Source organism: Tympanuchus pallidicinctus, unplaced genomic scaffold, assembly GCF_026119805.1.
Source record: "Tympanuchus pallidicinctus isolate F22 unplaced genomic scaffold, pur_lepc_1.0 scaffold3, whole genome shotgun sequence".
Taxonomy (NCBI): Eukaryota; Metazoa; Chordata; class Aves; order Galliformes; family Phasianidae; genus Tympanuchus; species Tympanuchus pallidicinctus.
In genome coordinates, this window is record NW_026294747.1 from 58,797,080 (window position 1) to 58,815,943 (window position 18,864).

The window sequence follows — 18,864 nt, forward strand, 5'->3', positions numbered from 1 at the left end:
AGCACTCTTACCGCAGTCTCTGGACGTTGGACGCCACGCCGGACAGGCGGTATATCCCCTGCACCACGCCATGCTGCTCGATGAACTCGGCGCAGCTCTGGAGGACCTGGGGGACTAAAGAACACGTGCCGGCGGTTACTGGAGCTCCTTAGTCAAGTCCTGCCTCAGGCTGCGCTCCCGTCACATCCCATCCACTAAGCCCAGCCGGGCTTGGCTGAAGCAAATACAAACGTGCTTGTCTCTTGGGAGCATTAGCCTCACTTCATCTTTCAGCCATCAACTCCCATTCCCCGTTTCTCCACTGGTATCAACCTGCCCCTTGCTACATACCATCTCCCCTTCATCGTTAGGTTCTCAAACAGGGAAGCTCTCAGGAATGGGCTGTCCCTTACCATCACGACCAGAGTGAAGAAGATGCTCTCCCAGGTCACGGCCGAACACCCTCTCCTTCTCCACCTCCCGCTCTTTCCGTTGCTTTGGGCGGGCCTTCACCACGGAACGAAGGAAGGTGAGGAGCTTGCCGCGCTTCTTTGGCACTGCACAACAAAAGGAAGAAACCAGTTCATCTCAGGTTTGGCTCCGTTGGACGAGGCCGAGCACAACACCTTCTACAGAGCACCTCAAAACGGGAAGAACATGATGAGCAAGTGCGTACCAAAATGGATTTTCCCCAACCCTGGATGAGTCCAAGGCCAGACTGGATGGGGCCCTGGGCAGCCTGGTCCAGTCCCACTTTAAACGTGGAGCTTGGTTGGCAGCCCAGCTTGAGGCAAGGGGGCTTGGAGCTTGATGATCCTCGAGCTCCCTTCCACGCCAAGCCATTCTACAAGGATTCTAGGATTTCCCCAACTCCAGTCATAAAACACAGGAGGACTGGGCCAAATCTCTGCACGTTCTGATGGAGTTGAATGCACTCCTCTTGCTTAGCTTGCTCAACCTGGGCATTAAGGACCCTCTTGAAAAGCCACGTTCTGATCAAGCGTGTCACTAGCACAACCAGACCTCTATCTGTCCACCAGGGACGCTGGCTGTTCTCAGCCTCGTACGGACTTGCCGGAGAACTGCCTTGGCCTTCCCTCCTTCTCACTGCCTACAAAACACCAGCCATACGCCCCGTGCTATGCAGGAAGGATTATCAGCACAGAGGATAAGGGGGGAAGGATAAGGGAGGTATTAAACATGGAACACACCCAAAAAAGACTCCATTTTGCTTCCCTGCACCATCAAATGTCTCATCGTACCTGGCTTTGGCACTGAATTGATGAGAGACTCCGGGATTTTTCCGTTAATGAGCTCCACACACTCACCAGGGAAAAATCCAACCTGTAACAAGAGGAAGAAGAGACGTGCAATACTGAAGGCAGCGTTTCTCAGGCCTGAACTGTTCAAACATCACCTTTTCCTCATCACGTGCCTGCCGGATGCTCCGTAAGACAATCCAACCAAAAAATGGCCTGCTTAAAATTAATAATTATTCCAAATTGGCAGGCAAATATCCATAAAACTGTGTATGGAGCGGGGAAAGGACAAGTATGCTATGCACCCCTAAATCTCAAGCGTGCCCGAAGGGAAAGACTTCATACAGAAGCTATATATTATGATAGATTGATGCAGCTAGATCTGAGTTGGCACAGCCTATGAACTTTCTGCTTGCTGACTGAGATGCAGCTGCCATCCCCAGCTCTGAGCTACCCAGCGTTCTGCAGCCAGCAGCAGCAGCAAGCACGCAGAGGCTCTGTTACCCTGCCTCATCTCAGCTGACAGGCAGCGACTTCCTAAAAGACGCTGACTTCACCTTCTGCATGGGTGCAAGCACAAGTGCTCAGAGACACTGAAACACGTGTCCTAGCTGCTGCATTTCCAAAGGTGCGGTTCAGTGGCCGTGACCTGATGCACGCTGTGAGGGCTCTTCTTTCTAAGTTAACTGAGGAGGCAGTTTCCTACAAAGACCAACTTTCAGCTCTGGCCTAAGCCCACAGCAAAAGGGAAAGTCCTCTGACACCAGCACAAGGAAACCATTTTCCATGTGGAGCCATGCTGTGCAGGCAGGGCAGCTCTAAGCTGAGATTCCTGCCTCGACCGAAGTTGCGCTCTCACGTCTGAAGCTTGGGCCTACCTGAAAGCCGTGCTTGCCTCTCCAGCGGGGGCTCAGCTCCTGAGGCGGCATCTCGATGACGCACACGAGGTCTCCCACCTGCAAGAGATTGCAACGTCAATCCCAGCTTCAGCACGGCTGGGAGGAAAGCGCAGCTCAAATGACTGCATTCTTCTGCACTGCCCAATATCGTCAAGCTTGAGAGCCATTGCACCAGTGCAGCTCTTCAGGCATTTGCAGTCGTACAACTGAACGTGCAAGTAGAAGAGTCACTCCAATACACAACATACAGAATTCAGCTGTTCAGTATGAAATGGTTCTCAGAAGCAGCAGGCTCTTTGCCAAAGGGAGAGCTCCAATTAAACCGCAGGCATAAGTCAGCCAAACAGATCCTGAACAGATCTGCACACTCCATACACTGCTCTGCCATTGCTCAGAGACCAGGCTACCACACTGGGCAGTAGCTCTTGGATCACAAGATTCCAATGCCAAATAGAGCCATAGTTTAGAGATGGCTGAACTCCTCCCTGCATCCAACCCAGTGCAAGTCTAATCTGGAGCCGCATCTTCTGAGCTTCACCTCACCAAACATTCGGAAGGTGTCTGAGAATATTCCTGATAGCTTCACACGTTATACTCTTCTGTACAGGACAACAAGGAACGCCCTTAACTGCTTACCTCCAAGGAGAGTTCACCCGGTGCCTGGGCAACGTATCTCTTAATAACGTGGGCAGCAGCAATAGCTGGGATATTAAGAGATGACTCCTCACGGACCAGCAGGGGCTTCCCGTTGTTCTCAGCCTGAAACAGAGAGCACAGGCCACGGTGAGGAGCTGAGGGCAAACGAGGAGGATTTCAGGCTGAGGAGCATGTCAGCAGAGAAAGCTGCAGGAAGTGCACTCCGTCCTTATCATGGGCACACAAGAAGGAACGGCAAGGCTAAGAACATGCCCGCAGCAAGGAAAGAAAGCCTTGAAGGCAGCTTTTCAGTGACACCGATAGAGCCGCAAGGATTCGCTCTCTTGAAAAGCAGGAGAGCACATCTGCAGCTCACTCTGCTGGCTCAAATCAGGGAACAAAGACCAATCAGAGCTCCACACTCTACCTCCATCCGTGTCATGCCAGGCTCACAGCTGATCTCGCTGCACGCGATGCCCATCACAGCAGGCACGACAAGCTGGAATGAAAAGAAACACGCTCATATTTTCTCTCTTCACACACCACACTATTGAGAGACTTCTTCAGAACTACCCTTGGCTATCCTCTGGCACAGGCGGGTGCTCTAGAAGCAACCACTCTGTTCACTCCGTTCAAATGGGACAGCCCATTAGGCAGCATTTGACCAAGCGGCTGTCCCTCTGCTAGCAGATGGGGACTGGCACAAAGCAGCAGATGCATTCGCCCAGGGCGCTCTGACAGCGCAGCAGCAGGGCAGTGAGAGGAATCATTGCTGCAGGTGCATCTGCTCCCCGGCCCCGGCTCCCAGCAGCCTCACCACCGGCACCTGCTGCAGCCCCGCACATCAAGGATTTCCTCTGCTCGCATCTCTGCTGTGCTCCCTACAGCTGCCGCGCACACTCTCACAGGCCAAGCGTGCGTGCTTGTGACCTTGGGTCACGCTGTGCAGCTCAGCACAAACTGGGCCTAGGACTCTTTGCCTACGGGATTGCTTTCCTTCAGACCAGCTGGTCACAGCACCACACACAGCATCCTCCTGAGGGCGGAGCTGCAGGGGAAGGGAAAAAACCCACACGGGACCAGTGTCCCATCAACGCTGGGTGAGGCTGTGTTACCAAACATGGTGCGACACAGTGCTGGTCAACCACGTGGGGGGACAAAGCGTGGCACGTACCTGGCAGGAGATCAGAACAAGGTAGACAATTCCTTGAACTCGCAGCTGTTTCTTGTCACTTTGCTCTGTGCTTCCACGAGCGAAAGCTGCACCAAGGGAGCGGATAGAGGAGAGAGAAGGAACAGGTCTGTGAGCTTGCACAATGGAGCAAAGATGACAAGGGAAAAGCCACGGGACAAATGCCATCTTTGCGGATCGCTTGGGAATGCAGGTACTGGCTGAAAGTTACGTCTGATGGACAAGAGTAAGCAGTACGAGCTGCTAGGAGCTCCACCAGACAGCAGTTTTCAACAGCTCACTGCCCACCCGTCCATCCCACGCTGTCTCAGCTTACCTACAAGATGCTGCACAAGACGGGGTGAAAAGGAAGGCACTCAGTCGCTGCACAAGGGCAACAAGCGAGCTACTCACGCAGAGCTCAAGCGCTCCAATGAAGGGACGCAGCACGCACTGCTCCTCCCCTCATTCCAGCCTCTTGTGACATCACTAAGGGCCACCAGGCTGCTCCGCCATGACGACAGGGTGGGGAGGCAAGACCATGTCACACGACCAGAAGATTCCAACACCGCACCCAACATTCTAGAATCAGTGGGCCCTTGGAATTCTACCTCAGCCCAATCCTGCACAAGCTGCCATGCGGTTGTCATGACCACAGCGCAGGACCCAGCGCTTGCTCCTGTGCAGCCTCGTACGGCTGGCCTCAGGCCGTCCCTCTGCAGGGCCTTCCTGCCCTCGGGCAGATGGACGTTGCTTCCCAACAGCGTACCTCGCAGCGCAGGGCCTATGTACAATCCACACTGCAGTCCTATAGATCTGTATCAAGCTATCTATACCCAGACACACAGTCACCACTACCATCTTCTTTCTGAGTCTTGAGGTACGCCATTCAGCGGTTTCATTGCCATCAAACAACCCCACTGACGGCACACTGCTGACACAACGTCCTTGCAAACACAGCAGCAACTCCTGGCACCGACAGCTCCGGGTACAACAAGCACAGGGCTCTGGGTTGCTTTGGATGCAGTTGCAGCATGGATCTGAGGGCTTTGTGGAAGGGGATATATTGCAAATGGCACCGACGTTTTCAGACCATTTCTCTTTCGGCATGGTCCCAGCACCTGGCATGCTGATCATCATCCTGAATATACATTTTGTCAAAGTTCTACAACTAATGAAATAGTTCCTTACCAAACGCAATCTGATCACTCTTCTGGCCATATTTTGTTCCAGCTACCGCTTCCTGCGGGTGGCACCAATAGCGCTGCATCACCTATAGCTCTCTGCTCTTACAGTTCTCATGCTGTCTGGGCAGTCCTCGTGGCCTCACAACTCTCTCATGCCACACGTGCCACATTCTGAGGCACAGAAGATATATCGCACTACTTCAAAACGCCTTTTTTTTTTTTTAAATACAATGATACTAGGGATAATCATCTGGAGCTAGAGCATTATAAAAAAATTCCCTTTAGTTCAACCATAAGTCTGCCCCATGGACTCCAGAAGAGCTCTAAGAACATGCAGCCTGGACATGGATGGCAGCTACCATAACAGTAAGCAATGAAAAATGAGGTGGTGAGCCATGCTGTGTCATTGCATCTGCGGGCAGGGATTCTCCTTGGACTGAGCAGAGTGCAGATGTCGCCTGAGAAAAGAACTTAGGATCATTCAGGAAAAGCAAATGAGTTGAGTAATTAATTGAAGAAACTCACGTTCTAAAGGTACTTAGAAGGAGAGAGTATTTCCCAACAGAATGGGTTTAACTGTCTATTCCCTGTTTTGCTAGACAGGTCTACTCTATGGATGCTTAGACTGACCTGAGAGGGCATGCTTCAGCACACCCCACAATTTCCAGTTTCCACATCGTCCAGGCAGCGCAAGTGCGGTGTACGTCTCCCTTGGCACAGACATCAAGCTTTTCTTCCTGTGCAATCAACTAATTATGACGGGGGAAGGGGACAGTACAGGCCTCACAAGAGAAGAGCCTGGCGGAACGATTTTAGAGCTGGGAGTCAGGCAAATGACTCGGCTCAAGTGCACCTATACCAATGCACGCAGCATGAGCAACAAGCAGGAGGAACTGGAAGCCATTGTGCACCAGGCTAACTACGATCTAGCTGCTGTTACTGAAACATGGTGGGACTGCTCCCATGACTGGAGCGTTGAGATTGATGGCTATAAGCTCTGCAGAAGGGATAGACAAGGAAGGAAGCCAGAATATTCATCAATACTGAATTGATCCTGCAATTCAGGAACCTCACAAGCAACCTGAAATAAGCGTCTAAAAAAAAAAAAAAAAAAAAAAAAAGAAAAGAAAAAGGAGAAAAAGGTAATCAGCATACCAGCAGCTGTTCTTCTTCAAACCATGGTTCCCAAGCATACTGCAATTGGACAAGCTATAGCTTATCACATCAAAAGCCATCTAGAAGATTCAGTTATTGGTACTGGCCATGTCGGCATTCGCTCACTGTAAGCATCTGCAGGACAAGTCCATGGACCGAATGACCTTGTGCACCCATCCTTCTGTCTCAGCTGCAAGAATAATCCTCACTCCCAGCCATTTCCAGTTTTCTTTCTTACAAAAGATGAAAGATATAAAGAAGCTCTTCATTCAAAAGTTACTTGATTATACAAACAACTAAATTCCAGCCTGCTTTAATCCAAAGTGCCATCTAGTTTGCATACAGGGAACTAGGGTGCATATAGGAAAGAACGCACGCACACTCTAGTTTTCAATGGCCAGAATATCATAATAAACACAAAGAAAAACAGCCTTTACTCTGGAGGCTTGTATGGCAAAGCCAATTGTTTGGACCAGCTCATTAATATACTATATCTAGTTTGTCAATTCCAGCTACGTATTTTATATGTCATTATGATCAATGATTGTGGAAGCCCAAAGGGCAATCTCTCATTTTCAACAGACCTCCTTTTTGACTGAGATGGAATTTATTACATTTAAAATTCATCACTCCTCTTTGTTTGCAACACTGTCCTCTGACAAACTCCTCAACACAATCAGCTCAAGTCTTCTACCTGAATTTCTGGGATGACTGTGACAAGTATTCCTTCACGATGCTCAGATGTGCACCGTCTCCCATGAGCATCTTGCTGGACGCAGCATGCTGCAGCATCTTTGCAACAAACCAAGGTGTCAACGGTTTATGGGCTGGTCCGGCCCAGTTCCGTGACCAGCAGGGCGGAGGGATCTGCGGATCCGCGCCTCTGGAAAAGGGGAAGCAGGGGACCCCAAAATACTTGAAAAAAACAACAGCACTGATCTGAGGTGGAACAAATGATTTTACTAAATATAGTATTAGTAAACTACAAAGAGAGAGAGAGAGAGTCTGTTTGAATTGTATAGACCTCACCACAATCCTGGGGTGAGAAGTGCAGTCCAGTTGAGTGACTGAAGTACAGACGGCGAAGTGCAGATGGCGAAACGCAGGCGGCGAAACGCAGGCGGCGAAGCGCAGACAGCGAAGCGCAGACAGCGAAGCGCAGACAGCGAAGCGCAGACAGCGAAGCGCAGGCGAAGAAGAAGGCTCAGGTGACCTTGCATGGAGTTATATCCCCTTGCTGACCGCAAAGCCTCCTGGGGAAATGTAGTTCTTCTCCGACGGACGAACATTCGGCAGATATCAAACCCCACCCCCAGTGCATTACATGATGTTATGGTGTGGAATACTGATGACCAAAAATCATAAAACCATGACATTCCACCCCTTATTCTACATCACTACATCATGCTTAACACATGGGATTACAGACTGCACTCCCCCAACATCAAATTCCCTTGTGGTACACACTGAACATCCCCGTTTTTCTGCATCACCCACCAGGTGGACCCAGGTCCCTGGGCAAAGACAGTTCCGCGAAGAGGTTTGCCCTTCCCAGAAGGAGGAAAAACCCAAACTGCTTTTCCTAACATGTTCTTTACATGTACTACAGGGACCTTATCTCCCTCTACAATATGTAGGGAGCTGGATTGGGTAGGACCATCTCGACTGATTGATCCTCTGGTGTTAACCAGCCAGGTGGCTTCTGCCAAGTGCTTCTCCCAGTGTTTAAATGTTCCGCCACCCATTGCTTTCAACATGGTTTTTAACAACCCGTTGTAGCGTTCGATCTTACCAGAGGCTGGTGCATGATAGGGGATATGATAAATCCACTCGATGCCATGTTCTCTGGCCCAAGTATCCACAAGTGAATTTTTAAAATGAGTCCCATTATCTGACTCAATCCTTTCTGGGGTGCCATGTCGCCACAGGACTTGTTTCTCGAGACCCAATATGGTGTTTCGGGCGGTAGCATGGGGTACTGCATATGTTTCAAGCCACCCGGTTGTTGCCTCCACCATGGTGAGCACATAATGCTTACCATTGCGAGGTCGTGGCAAGGTGATATAATCAACCTGCCATGCCTCCCCATATTTGTACTTTTGCCATCGCCCTTCCTCCCAGAGAGGTTTCATCCTCTTAGCTTGTTTAATTGTGGCGCATGTATCACAGTCATGAATGATTTGTACAATGGCATCCATAGTTAAGTCCACCCCTCGGTCTCTGGCCCATTTGTATGTTGCGTCTCTTCCTTGATGACCTGAGGTCTCATGGGCCCACCGAGCTAGAAATAATTCACCCTTGTTCTGCCAGTCCAGGTCTATTTGAGCCACCTCAATTCTGGCAGCTTGGTCTACCTGATGGTTATTTCGCTGATCTTCTGTAGCTCTACTCTTGGGCACATGAGCATCTACATGACGCACCTTTATAACCATATTTTTTGTTCGGGTAGCAATATCTTTCCATAGGTCAGCAGCCCAAATAGGCTTGCCCTTTCTTTGCCAGTTATTTTGCTCCCACTGCTGTAACCACCCCCATAAGGCATTTGCTACCATCCATGAGTCAGTGTAGAGATAGAGCATTGGCCACCTCTCCCGTTCAGCAACATCTAAGGCCAGTTGGACAGCCTTTACCTCTGCAAATTGGCTTGATTCTCCTTTCCCTTCAGTGGCCTCTGCAACTTGTCGTGTGGGGCTCCACACAGCAGATTTCCATCTGCGATGCTTTCCCACAATACGACACGATCCATCTGTGAATAGGGCATATTTCTTTTCATTCTCTGGTAGTTCATTGTATGGTGGGGCTTCTTTAGCACGTGATACTTCTTCTGCTGGTGGTGTTCCAAACTTTTTACCTTCAGGCCAGTCCATGATGACCTCTAGGATTCCTGGACGGCTGAGGTTCCCTATCCGTGCTCGTTGTGTAATCAGTGCAATCCACTTACTCCAAGTGGCATCAGTGGCATGATGGGTGGAAGGAACCTTTCCCTTGAACATCCAGTTCAACACTGGCAGTCGAGGTGCCAGAAGGAGCTGTGTTTCAGTACCGACTACTTCGGAAGCAGCCCGAACCCCCTCATATGCAGCTAAGATCTCCTTCTCAGTTGGAGTGTAGCCCTCCTCCGACCCCCTGTAGGCTCGACTCCAGAATCCCAAGGGTCGGCCTCGGGTCTCTCCTGATGCTCTTTGCCACAAACTCCAAGTGGGGCCTTTCTCTCCAGCAGCAGTGTAGAGGATGTTCTTCACATCCTGTTCTATCCGTACTGGCCCCAGGGCCACAGCACGGGCTATCTCCTGTTTAATCTGCTCAAAAGCCTGCTGCTGCTCAGGACCCCACACAAAATCATTCTTCTTCCGTGTCACCTGATAAAGTGGGCTTACAATGAGGCTGTAGTTTGGAACATGCATTCTCCAAAAACCCACTACGCCCAGAAACGATTGTGTCTCTTTCTTATTAGTGGGGGAAGACATGGCAGTGATTTTGTCAATCACATCTGTTGGGATGTGACGACGGCCATCTTGCCACTTTATGCCTAGGAACTGAATTTCCTGGGCAGGTCCTTTCACTTTGCTTCGCTTAATAGCAAAACCAGCACGGAGAAGGATCTGGATTATTTGCTCTCCTTTCTCAAAAACTTCCTTTGCTGTGTTGCCCCACACAATGATGTCATCAATGTACTGCAGGTGCTCAGGAGCACCTCCCTGTTCCAGTGCAGCTTGGATCAACCCATGGCAAATGGTCGGGCTGTGTTTCCACCCCTGGGGCAAACGGTTCCAGGTATACTGAATGCCCCTCCATGTGAAAGCAAACTGTGGCCTACATTCTTTGGCCAAAGGAATGGAGAAAAAGGCATTAGCAATGTCAATGGTGGCATACCACTTAGCTGCTTTTGACTCCAGTTCGTATTGGAGTTCTAACATATCTGGCACAGCAGCACTCCATGAGGGTGTGACTTCATTCAGGCCACGGTAGTCCACCGTCAGCCTCCATTCTCCACTGGCTTTACGCACTGGCCATATGGGGCTGTTAAAAGGCGAGTGAGTTTTGCTGATCACTCCCTGGTTCTCTAATTGATGAATTAACTTCTGAATGGGGAGCAAGGAATCCCTGTTGGTGCGGTACTGCCGTCTGTGCACCGTTTTTGTAGCTATCGGTACCTGTTGCTCTTCTACTCGTAGCAACCCCACAACAGACGGATCTTCTGATAGGCCAGGCAAAGCAGATAACTGCTTAGCACCTTCTGTGTCTACAGCAGCTATTCCAAAGGCCCATCGATACCCTTTGGGATCCTTAAAATATCCCCTTTTGAGGTAATCAATACCAAGTATACATGGAGCCCCTGGGCCAGTAACAATAGGGTGCTTTTGCCAGTCTTCACCAGTGAGGCTGATTTCGGCCTCCAACATAGTCAGTTCTTGGGAACCTCCTGTCACCCCATGAATATAAATTGATTTTGTCCCTTGGTGACTCGAGGGCATTAGAGTGCACTGTGCACCAGTATCAACTAGGGCCTTATATTTCTGTGGTTCTGATGTACCAGGCCATCTAATCCACACAGTCCAATAAACTCTATTATCCCTTTCCCCCCCCTGGCTGGGGGCAGGGCCCCTCTATTTGTTACCTCTGTTGTCTGCAGCAACTGGAGCAATTACCTTTCTGGAGAAGTTCACCTTGGTGGCTGATTTGTCTTGTAGCTCTTTTACCCGTGCTTGAAGTGCAGGAGTGGGTTGCTTATGCCACTTCTTCATATCTTCTCCATGGTCGCGTAGGTAATGCCACAAGACAAAACGTGACGTGGTCTTACTGTTGTCACTTGTTCGAGCAGGAGGACGTCTTCTTTTGATAGCTGAGATGTTGGATGACACCGGCTGGGAGGAAACCAAATTGATCAGCCCCTCAAGTAGGCTGTTTTGGGAATTCTGTTCCTCATTAGATGTATCTGTGACCACCATGTATTCATCGGCATCAGGCACAATTGATAGTTTATCTATTATATCTTCTTGTTTGTTTTCCATTCTGTCCAGCTTTTCAGCTACTTTTTCAATGGCTGAAACACAAGCTCGTAGAGGGCTTAAATGTAACTCAAAGTCTTGAAGCTTATTAACCAATTCATTTATAAGGGGTCTTCTTTCCCCTCTGCCATACATAGCTGCCAATGTACTGGCGTACCTTTCTGGTGCAGTCTTCGTGAACGTACGCCACATATTTGGTGTATACCTGGCCCTCTCAGGATCATGCTCTTGATTTGGCTCATCAGGAATGAAATCAGGGCTATGTAGTGTTTCCACCACAGCACATTCTCTCAAATAACGGATGCCTTCCTCCATATCAGCCCATTTCTTCTTCTCGGGCATCAGATCGTCTTTGAAGGGGTAACTTTCTCTTACAGCTAACAGCATCCTCTTCCAGAGGGTGAAAGCCTGGTTCTGGCATGTACTAATACCTCTGTCAATGGCGGAGTCCCTAGCAATGCCACCCAATTGGCGAGCTTCTCTACTATCTAGCCACACACTGTTGGCCCCATTGTCCCAGCATCGAAGTAACCAAGTAGCAATAGGCTCATCTGGGTGGCGAGAGAAGTCTTTTCTCAGACTTCGAATTTCATTCATTTTCAGAGATCGATCCACAAAAGTAACAATATCTTGCTCACCTCTTGCTCTTCCAGGACTTCTTGCCCTTGTAGGTGTTGGTGACCGTGGTCTTACTGAGGGTCCCTCCCCTGGACTCAGAGGTGCTTCTCTTGGACCTCGGAGCCACTCCTCTGGACCTCTTTCCTCCTCTTTCTTCTCTTCTAACTGAGTCGAGATTCGCTTTGTTTTTCGTCCTCTTACAGGGGCAACTGACATCGATTGTGGTGCCTCTTGTGGTTGATCAAGTTGGTCGGTTCCAATGCTCTCATCCTCCAGTTCAGCTTGGAGCTTGTTTCGTTCGATTATGACAGTATCTAGCTCAGATTGGAGGGTGTGTTGTTGAGATTTAAGACTGTCGAGTTTGGACTGCAGGGAGTCTCTTTCAATTCGGAGGGCATCTCTCTCAGATCGGAGGTTTTTCCTCTGGAGCAGGAGACTCTCTCGCTCATTTTGAACTTTTTCCCTGAGGCTCTCCCTTTCAATTTCAGAAGCTCTTTCTCTCTCCAGGATAGTACTGAATAAGGCCCGATAAGCATTAGCCAGGCCCCAAATCATATGTGCCTCCTCAGAACTGCCCAAACCGCAACATTCCTGCCTTAAATAGCTGTTTAGAATCTCAGGGTCTTTCAGGTGTTCTGGAGTAAAGTTCCATGAGACTGAAGATTTCCATCTGTCTAAAGTCTTTCCCAGACCTCTCCACACTCCCTGCCACTCAGTATTCTCTGGTTTTGGGGAGGATATCCTCAAAATATAATAAATACTAATACTGAGCGAAATGATGAGCAATACATTCAGGGAGATTAGTAATGCGACTAGGTGTTCATTCAGAAACTGCATTACAGGCTGAAAGGTGAGACTGGAAACCTTAAAAAATCCCAGTCCTGTAAAATTGGCAGCTGTCTCCGGAATTGTAAGCCACATTGTACGAACGTGCCAGGTCCATATTTCCACCCATGTTTTCATTTGATTGTATATGCCGATTGCTCCATAGAGCAAGGTGGCAAGCTTAATTAATGCCCAGTATGTTTTGAGCATTAGGAAAGAAGAGGCAGCAGCGTGCAGCCCTTTAAAAGTAAGTTTCACTACAGAAAGCATTTTTTTTTTTTTTACAGAGGCGAGATAGTAAAGCTCTGAGTTTACAAATATCCTACGATACTGGCAGTCCGCCTGGAGCTTTCAAGGTCACGTTTTTTAGAGAGTACCAGTGAAACAGATAAGCTTTACCAACGGAACTCTCCGAGAGCAGAGAGTCTAAACAGCTAGAAAGCAACTGCTGCCCGCATTCTCCACCAAAAATGTCAACGGTTTATGGGCTGGTCCGGCCCAGTTCCGTGACCAGCAGGGCGGAGGGACTGCGGATCCGCGCCTCTGGAAAAGGGGAAGCAGGGGACCCCAAAATACTTGAAAAAAACAACAGCACTGATCTGAGGTGGAACAAATGATTTTACTAAATATAGTATTAGTAAACTACAAAGAGAGAGAGAGAGAGTCTGTTTGAATTGTATAGACCTCACCACAATCCTGGGGTGAGAAGTGCAGTCCAGTTGAGTGACTGAAGTACAGACGGCGAAGTGCAGATGGCGAAACGCAGGCGGCGAAACGCAGGCGGCGAAGCGCAGGCGGCGAAGCGCAGACAGCGAAGCGCAGACAGCGAAGCGCAGGCAAAGAAGAAGGCTCAGGTGACCTTGCATGGAGTTATATCCCCTTGCTGACCGCAAAGCCTCCTGGGGAAATGTAGTTCTTCTCCGACGGACGAACATTCGGCAGATATCAAACCCCACCCCCAGTGCATTACATGATGTTATGGTGTGGAATACTGATGACCAAAAATCATAAAACCATGACACAAGGTTTCTTCGTTGATCTGCAGTCAGCTGCCCTCCAGCTGAAAGATCCATTAGGTCAAATGCAGCCGGTGCCACCATGGCCGGATTCACGTAGCCGTGATAGAGTAAGTTGCCAACAATCTAGGACAAGTTGAGGAGAGAAAAAAACACGTGGAAAACCAATGGCACAGACCTCCACTGACTTTTACTGACACTACTCCGAGTGAGTTCTGACCAATTACTTTCCTGTGAGCTGTGGGCCCCGTTCCAGATGCAGGGTCTACTGCGCTGCCATTAATAAGCACATGCTGTCCCAAAGAATCTTAGTTTCACACTGCAACATAGATACATACACTAAATAAATGCACAACGGTGCATTTAATCCAGAAGTAAGAAACTCAGAAGTACCGAAGATGAGCGGTATTTGACATTTCAAAAGAAGTCCAATTCACCAGCTAAGTGAGCAGCAATGAACGCCGAGGCCCCAAAGATAAAGACAGCCCGTTATCCACGTGCTCATCCATCTACTTCTAACCCGTATTGGACATTTGCCTGCAGTAATTCCCACAACAAAAAGGCATTGGCCCAGCACGCTGACATGCAGCAAAAGTTCCCACGCCACATGCTTCAGTATTTCCTGGAGTTTCACATCAATCTGCGCAGAGCCAAGTCACAGAATCTGGGCTTCTCCTGCTTCACGTGCGATTTGAATGCACAGAAGAGATCAGAGGTGTGAAGAAATGGCAAAAACAGAAAGAAGAAGCTTCGCCATTGCTAAGCTGCCCCAGAAATTAACTGCTTTCACAGAGGTCATGGTTTTGACAGCGGTTTCAGCTCTTGCTCTACTATCCCAGGTGACGGCACATGGTCACAACAGACAAAACTGTTCACTACCAGTCATAAGAAACACATTTGTGAGAGAAATCATACTGATAATAGTAAAACATGTAGTAGGAAGACAAGAACAGTACACTGTAGGAGTAGTTTTAGGCCCTAATGCATCTACAGGCAGTCACCGCACACAGCTGCAGTTCAGAGTGCGGCATGGGCCGTGACACTGTCTCCACAAGGATTAATAAAAACTGCAGCTTTCCACCTACATTTACAGATGGAAAAAATGAATTCACCTGTCTCTTTAAAAAAAGAGCAACTGACTCAGATAACACCAGCAAAACCAAGGTGCACCATTCAGCAGCAAGAGCATCCCAAAGCCAAGAAACCTAGGGGGCACAATGCCCAAGATATTAAAAGCAAAAGGAAAAGCAATAGGGTGACTTCTTCTGAACGCTGTATTATGTTCTCCTTTGACAAACATGTACCCAGCAATCCAAAGCACAGGGCAAAGTACTTTATACCCATAACAACAAATAGCCTGTCTACTTAAACTGCAGCTTTGAAACTTCTCTGCACACGTACAGCCAACAAACAACACTGAGATGCATCTGCTGCAGTCAGCGTGGCAGACAATGATTCACAGAGCTGCTCAGCTCCTTACCTTCAGAAGCTCATCCTCGCCAGCATCAGGAAACTTGTCATGCCGGGAGTCTTTCAGTACCTTGGCGATGAAACGCATCCCGTAACTTCGAAGGAAATAAAAGGCAAGTGAGAATTCCTCACGGATGAACCCACTATTAACTGCTGCAGGATAACGCGGTGACACACCAGACTTACGGGATTTGGTCAGCTGAACAACGATGGCAGACAGGAACTTGTCTGTCACTGCCTTCACATCTCGGATTGAGGCATCCAGGTGCATCCTCACCTCACCGTGATTAAGAGCTTGTTCAGGTGCAACATCGTACGGCAACTTGCTATTTGGAAAAGTCAGATGTGAAGGTGAGCACTCCTCAGCCTAATATACTTTTGTCAGTGCCAGGCAGAATTTTTGGCTTGACACACAAACAGATCCACGCTCACCTGGCTGCAAAGAGCTGCACGCTTTCACTTTCATTAGAATGCTAGCACTGAAAGAGCAAAGGACTTCTCACGTCCTCTGCTGTCCCTGCAGCAGTCGCTGTGAGAACAGGCCCAGCTAACTCTGAACTGTATCTTTCTGTACCACATGCAGACACGCTCTCTACAGTCAAGAAGGTCACCTGCGATACGCAGTAGTACCTCAGGTCGCAAATAAATCAGTGAAAACACAAGCTGCACATTGCAGTGTTAAGATAGTAACTCACGCAGCGTGCTGCGCTGGGACAGTTGTCTTTTACTTCATAGCATTGCTTTTCCACCACTTCCCTTGAAGTGCCTTAAAAACAAAACAGATACAACCAACAACAGAATCCTCAAAATCTGGTCAACATCAAGCACTGGAAGAAACACAGAACTCTGACTGGGGACGGATGGGAGCCCATCAAGAGTTTATAGACACAGATTAAAGGGAGGACAGGGACAGATGACGTAGCGGGGGATCTACAGGCCAACCAACCAGGATGACCACGTGGATGAAACCTTCTCATGGGCAGACAGGAACAGCTGCATGCTGTGATTCTATGAACACGGCCTGTGTTGAGAAGGAGCACAATGCTCATCTCGTTCCAACCCCCCGCTGCGTGCAGGTTCACCAACCAGCAGCCCAGGCTGCCCAGAGCCACATCCAGCCAGGCCTTGAATGCCTCCAGGGATGGGGCATCCACAGCCTCCTTGGGCAGCCTGCCCGAGTTGTGGGCAGAGATTGGCTTGGTAGAGTAAGAGCTACGGTATCTGTACCTATGAGTTAACACAGAAGAAATGCTTTGGGGCTTTTTTTGGCCTATCTCTTCATGAGATTCACTTCTAATAGTCTCAACACCCCTGTCACAAGATGATCTACTGCGTCCAGTTCTGGGCTCCCCAGTACAAATAAGACAGGGATCTCTTGGAAAGAGTCCAGCGGAGGGCCACGAAGATGGTGAAGGGCCTGGAGCATCTCTCCTATGAGGAAAGGCTGAGTGAACTGGGTCTGTTCAGCCTTGAGAAAAGAAGACTGAGAGGGGACCTGATCCAGGTCTATAAATATCTAAGGTGTGGGGGGCAGAATGGTGAGGCCAGACTGTTTTCAGTGGTGAGTGGAGACAGGACAAGGGGAAACGGCTGGAAACTGCAGCATAGGAAGTTCCGCACAAACATGCGCAAGAACTTCTTTACAGTGAGGGTGACGGAGCACTGGAACAGGCTGCCCAGGGAGGTGGTGGAGTCTCCTGCTCTGCAGATGTTCAAGACCTGCCTGGATGCCTACCTGTGCGACCTGGTGTAGGGAACCTGCTTTGGCAGGGGGGTTGGACTCGATGATCTCTGGAGGTCCCTTAAAACCCCTACAATTCTGTGATTCTGTGATCTTTATACCTTTCAGAAGAAAGCCATCTCGAGCTGATGGAAAAAAGCTGGTAGCAATTGGACAGATGCATGCAATGAATACAGGGATGGTTCGGAACGATTAACAGAGCAATGCAAAGCAGCTGAGCAACTTTCAGAAAAAAAACAGTAGCAACAGCTTCCATACCCGGCCTCACCATTCTGAGATCCCATCTGGTTCACCCAGCACTTGTAAATATCCACTGGATCCGTTCTGACGTTGAGCGATTCGTCCTCAATTATTTCCTTCACAACTGGGGCCAAGATCTGCCTCAGTGCGTTCTGACCACGGGCACCACGGTTGAAAGAGCGCATCTCAAAAATACAGAGGAAACAAAGGGAGTTCTACACAGGCACAACTATTTCCTTTCAGTATTTCAACAAGTAAGCAATCAGCAACAAAAGCCATTCACAGCATGCCGCTATGGGAAATCCAGCAGCAGAGAATAAAGCATAGACATGCACTTTCCTGAACTACTACTCCAAGAAAAGATAATAATAATTAAACAAACCTTTTAGGCGTTACCTGTTGGAGGGCACATACCATCCTCATACTTAAAAACATCAAAAAAGGCATGACTGCCTCCAACATTACATGTATTTGCTATTCCTAGCAAGTTGTGAAGCTCCGTATCAGCCAGAAGTCATAAACACCAAACTCCTAAGTGACAATCAACTCAATTATGCCGACAGACAGCCAGAATCCTTAAGTCTGACAGCCAGTAAAAAACCCAAACCAGACAGCATCTGATTTTCAGCCTCCTCATCAGTTTTGGAAAACAGTGACCTTCGCGTCAGCTTCACTCTGGCCTGTAAAGCCCAAGCTCGCAGTCTGTGCCAAGTCCTTCTTACTAGACAGCAGAGAACTTAGATGGGAATGAATCTTAGGAAAGCACTGCAGTAGATCAAAAACAGTGCCTCCCTGAGCAAGAAAGCACTGGCTAAAGAAAAATGGCTTTAATCCTAAAGAACAAAGGTAATTCCTCCTCCTTCCAGGTTACAGAAAGGACTGACGTGAAACAGCATGAGCAGAAGGCAGGGACAGTTCAGCATTATCAGCTAATGAGCACGGGACATCACACAACAACAGCTGCAATTTTAGCAGCGGCCCAAACTCAGGCAACAGCAAGGCTGTGTCCTATGCTACAACGTACTTGATCTCTTCCTGCAATGCTGTTTGCAACAGCTGCAACAGCAGAGATTCCTCTCTCTGACTGGATGCGTAGTTATGCAGCGTGAAGATGGCTGAATCCATGAACTCTGTGGGTTTGTTTTGAGGCATCTGCAAAAGCAGCTTGGCCAAGTACGTTGGAGTAGTCTAAAACAAGAAGAAAAAGTACTTAGTGCACGTGTATAATCAATGACTATTAAGATGTTGTCATTATGAAATAAACAAGAGAGTTTGACAAAGCAGACTAAGCTAACAAAAGGAGAATAAATAGAAGGCTTACCCCTATCCTGGGCTCACTTACAAAACTCCAGCAGAGCAGATCTCCAGACGAGATCCTTCCCCACTGGCAGCCAGCTCTTAAACAGGTCTAGGAGGGCTGTAGCCTGGCTGCACCCCTTCCAGCAGCACAGCTGCATTGCCTTCACCTGTGCTCCTCTGCCTGACTCACTGCTCGCCTCAGGTGATCAATCAGAGGTTCAGGCCATGACTCAGCAGTTCCCATACAGCACGTGTCCACAAAAGCCAACACCACAAAGACAGACAGCGCCTCAACGCTGCAGTGCAGAAGCACAGACTGTTCCAATACACGTAAGCATCTATGACAAGAGCAGTGAATGG

General features: G+C 48.8%; 1 protein-coding gene and 1 long non-coding RNA gene across 4 annotated transcripts in view; both read right to left on the reverse strand.

Annotated features, from left to right (window-relative positions):
* Positions 1–18,864, reverse strand: part of LOC128085211 (rho GTPase-activating protein 32-like) — a 35,656-nt gene that overhangs the window by 4,257 nt on the left and 12,535 nt on the right. The window contains exons 3-7 of the mRNA XM_052692297.1: positions 2,774–2,896; positions 2,117–2,194; positions 1,242–1,323; positions 393–536; positions 12–114 (exon numbers count right to left, since the gene is read on the reverse strand). Coding sequence (XP_052548257.1) covers positions 12–114; positions 393–536; positions 1,242–1,323; positions 2,117–2,194; positions 2,774–2,896 — 530 coding nt within the window. The remainder of the gene's footprint in view (positions 1–11; positions 115–392; positions 537–1,241; positions 1,324–2,116; positions 2,195–2,773; positions 2,897–18,864) is intronic.
* Positions 3,943–18,793, reverse strand: LOC128087273 (uncharacterized). 3 transcript variants are annotated; one of them, XR_008209742.1, is made up of 4 exons: positions 18,230–18,793; positions 17,224–17,390; positions 15,920–15,990; positions 15,495–15,550 (listed from the first exon to the last, which is right to left on the reverse strand). It is a non-coding gene; the product is annotated as an uncharacterized LOC128087273 (long non-coding RNA). The 3 variants fall into 3 exon arrangements; XR_008209741.1 differs by lacking the exons at positions 15,495–15,550; positions 15,920–15,990 and adding an exon at positions 3,943–4,033; XR_008209740.1 differs by having other exon boundaries at positions 15,502–15,990.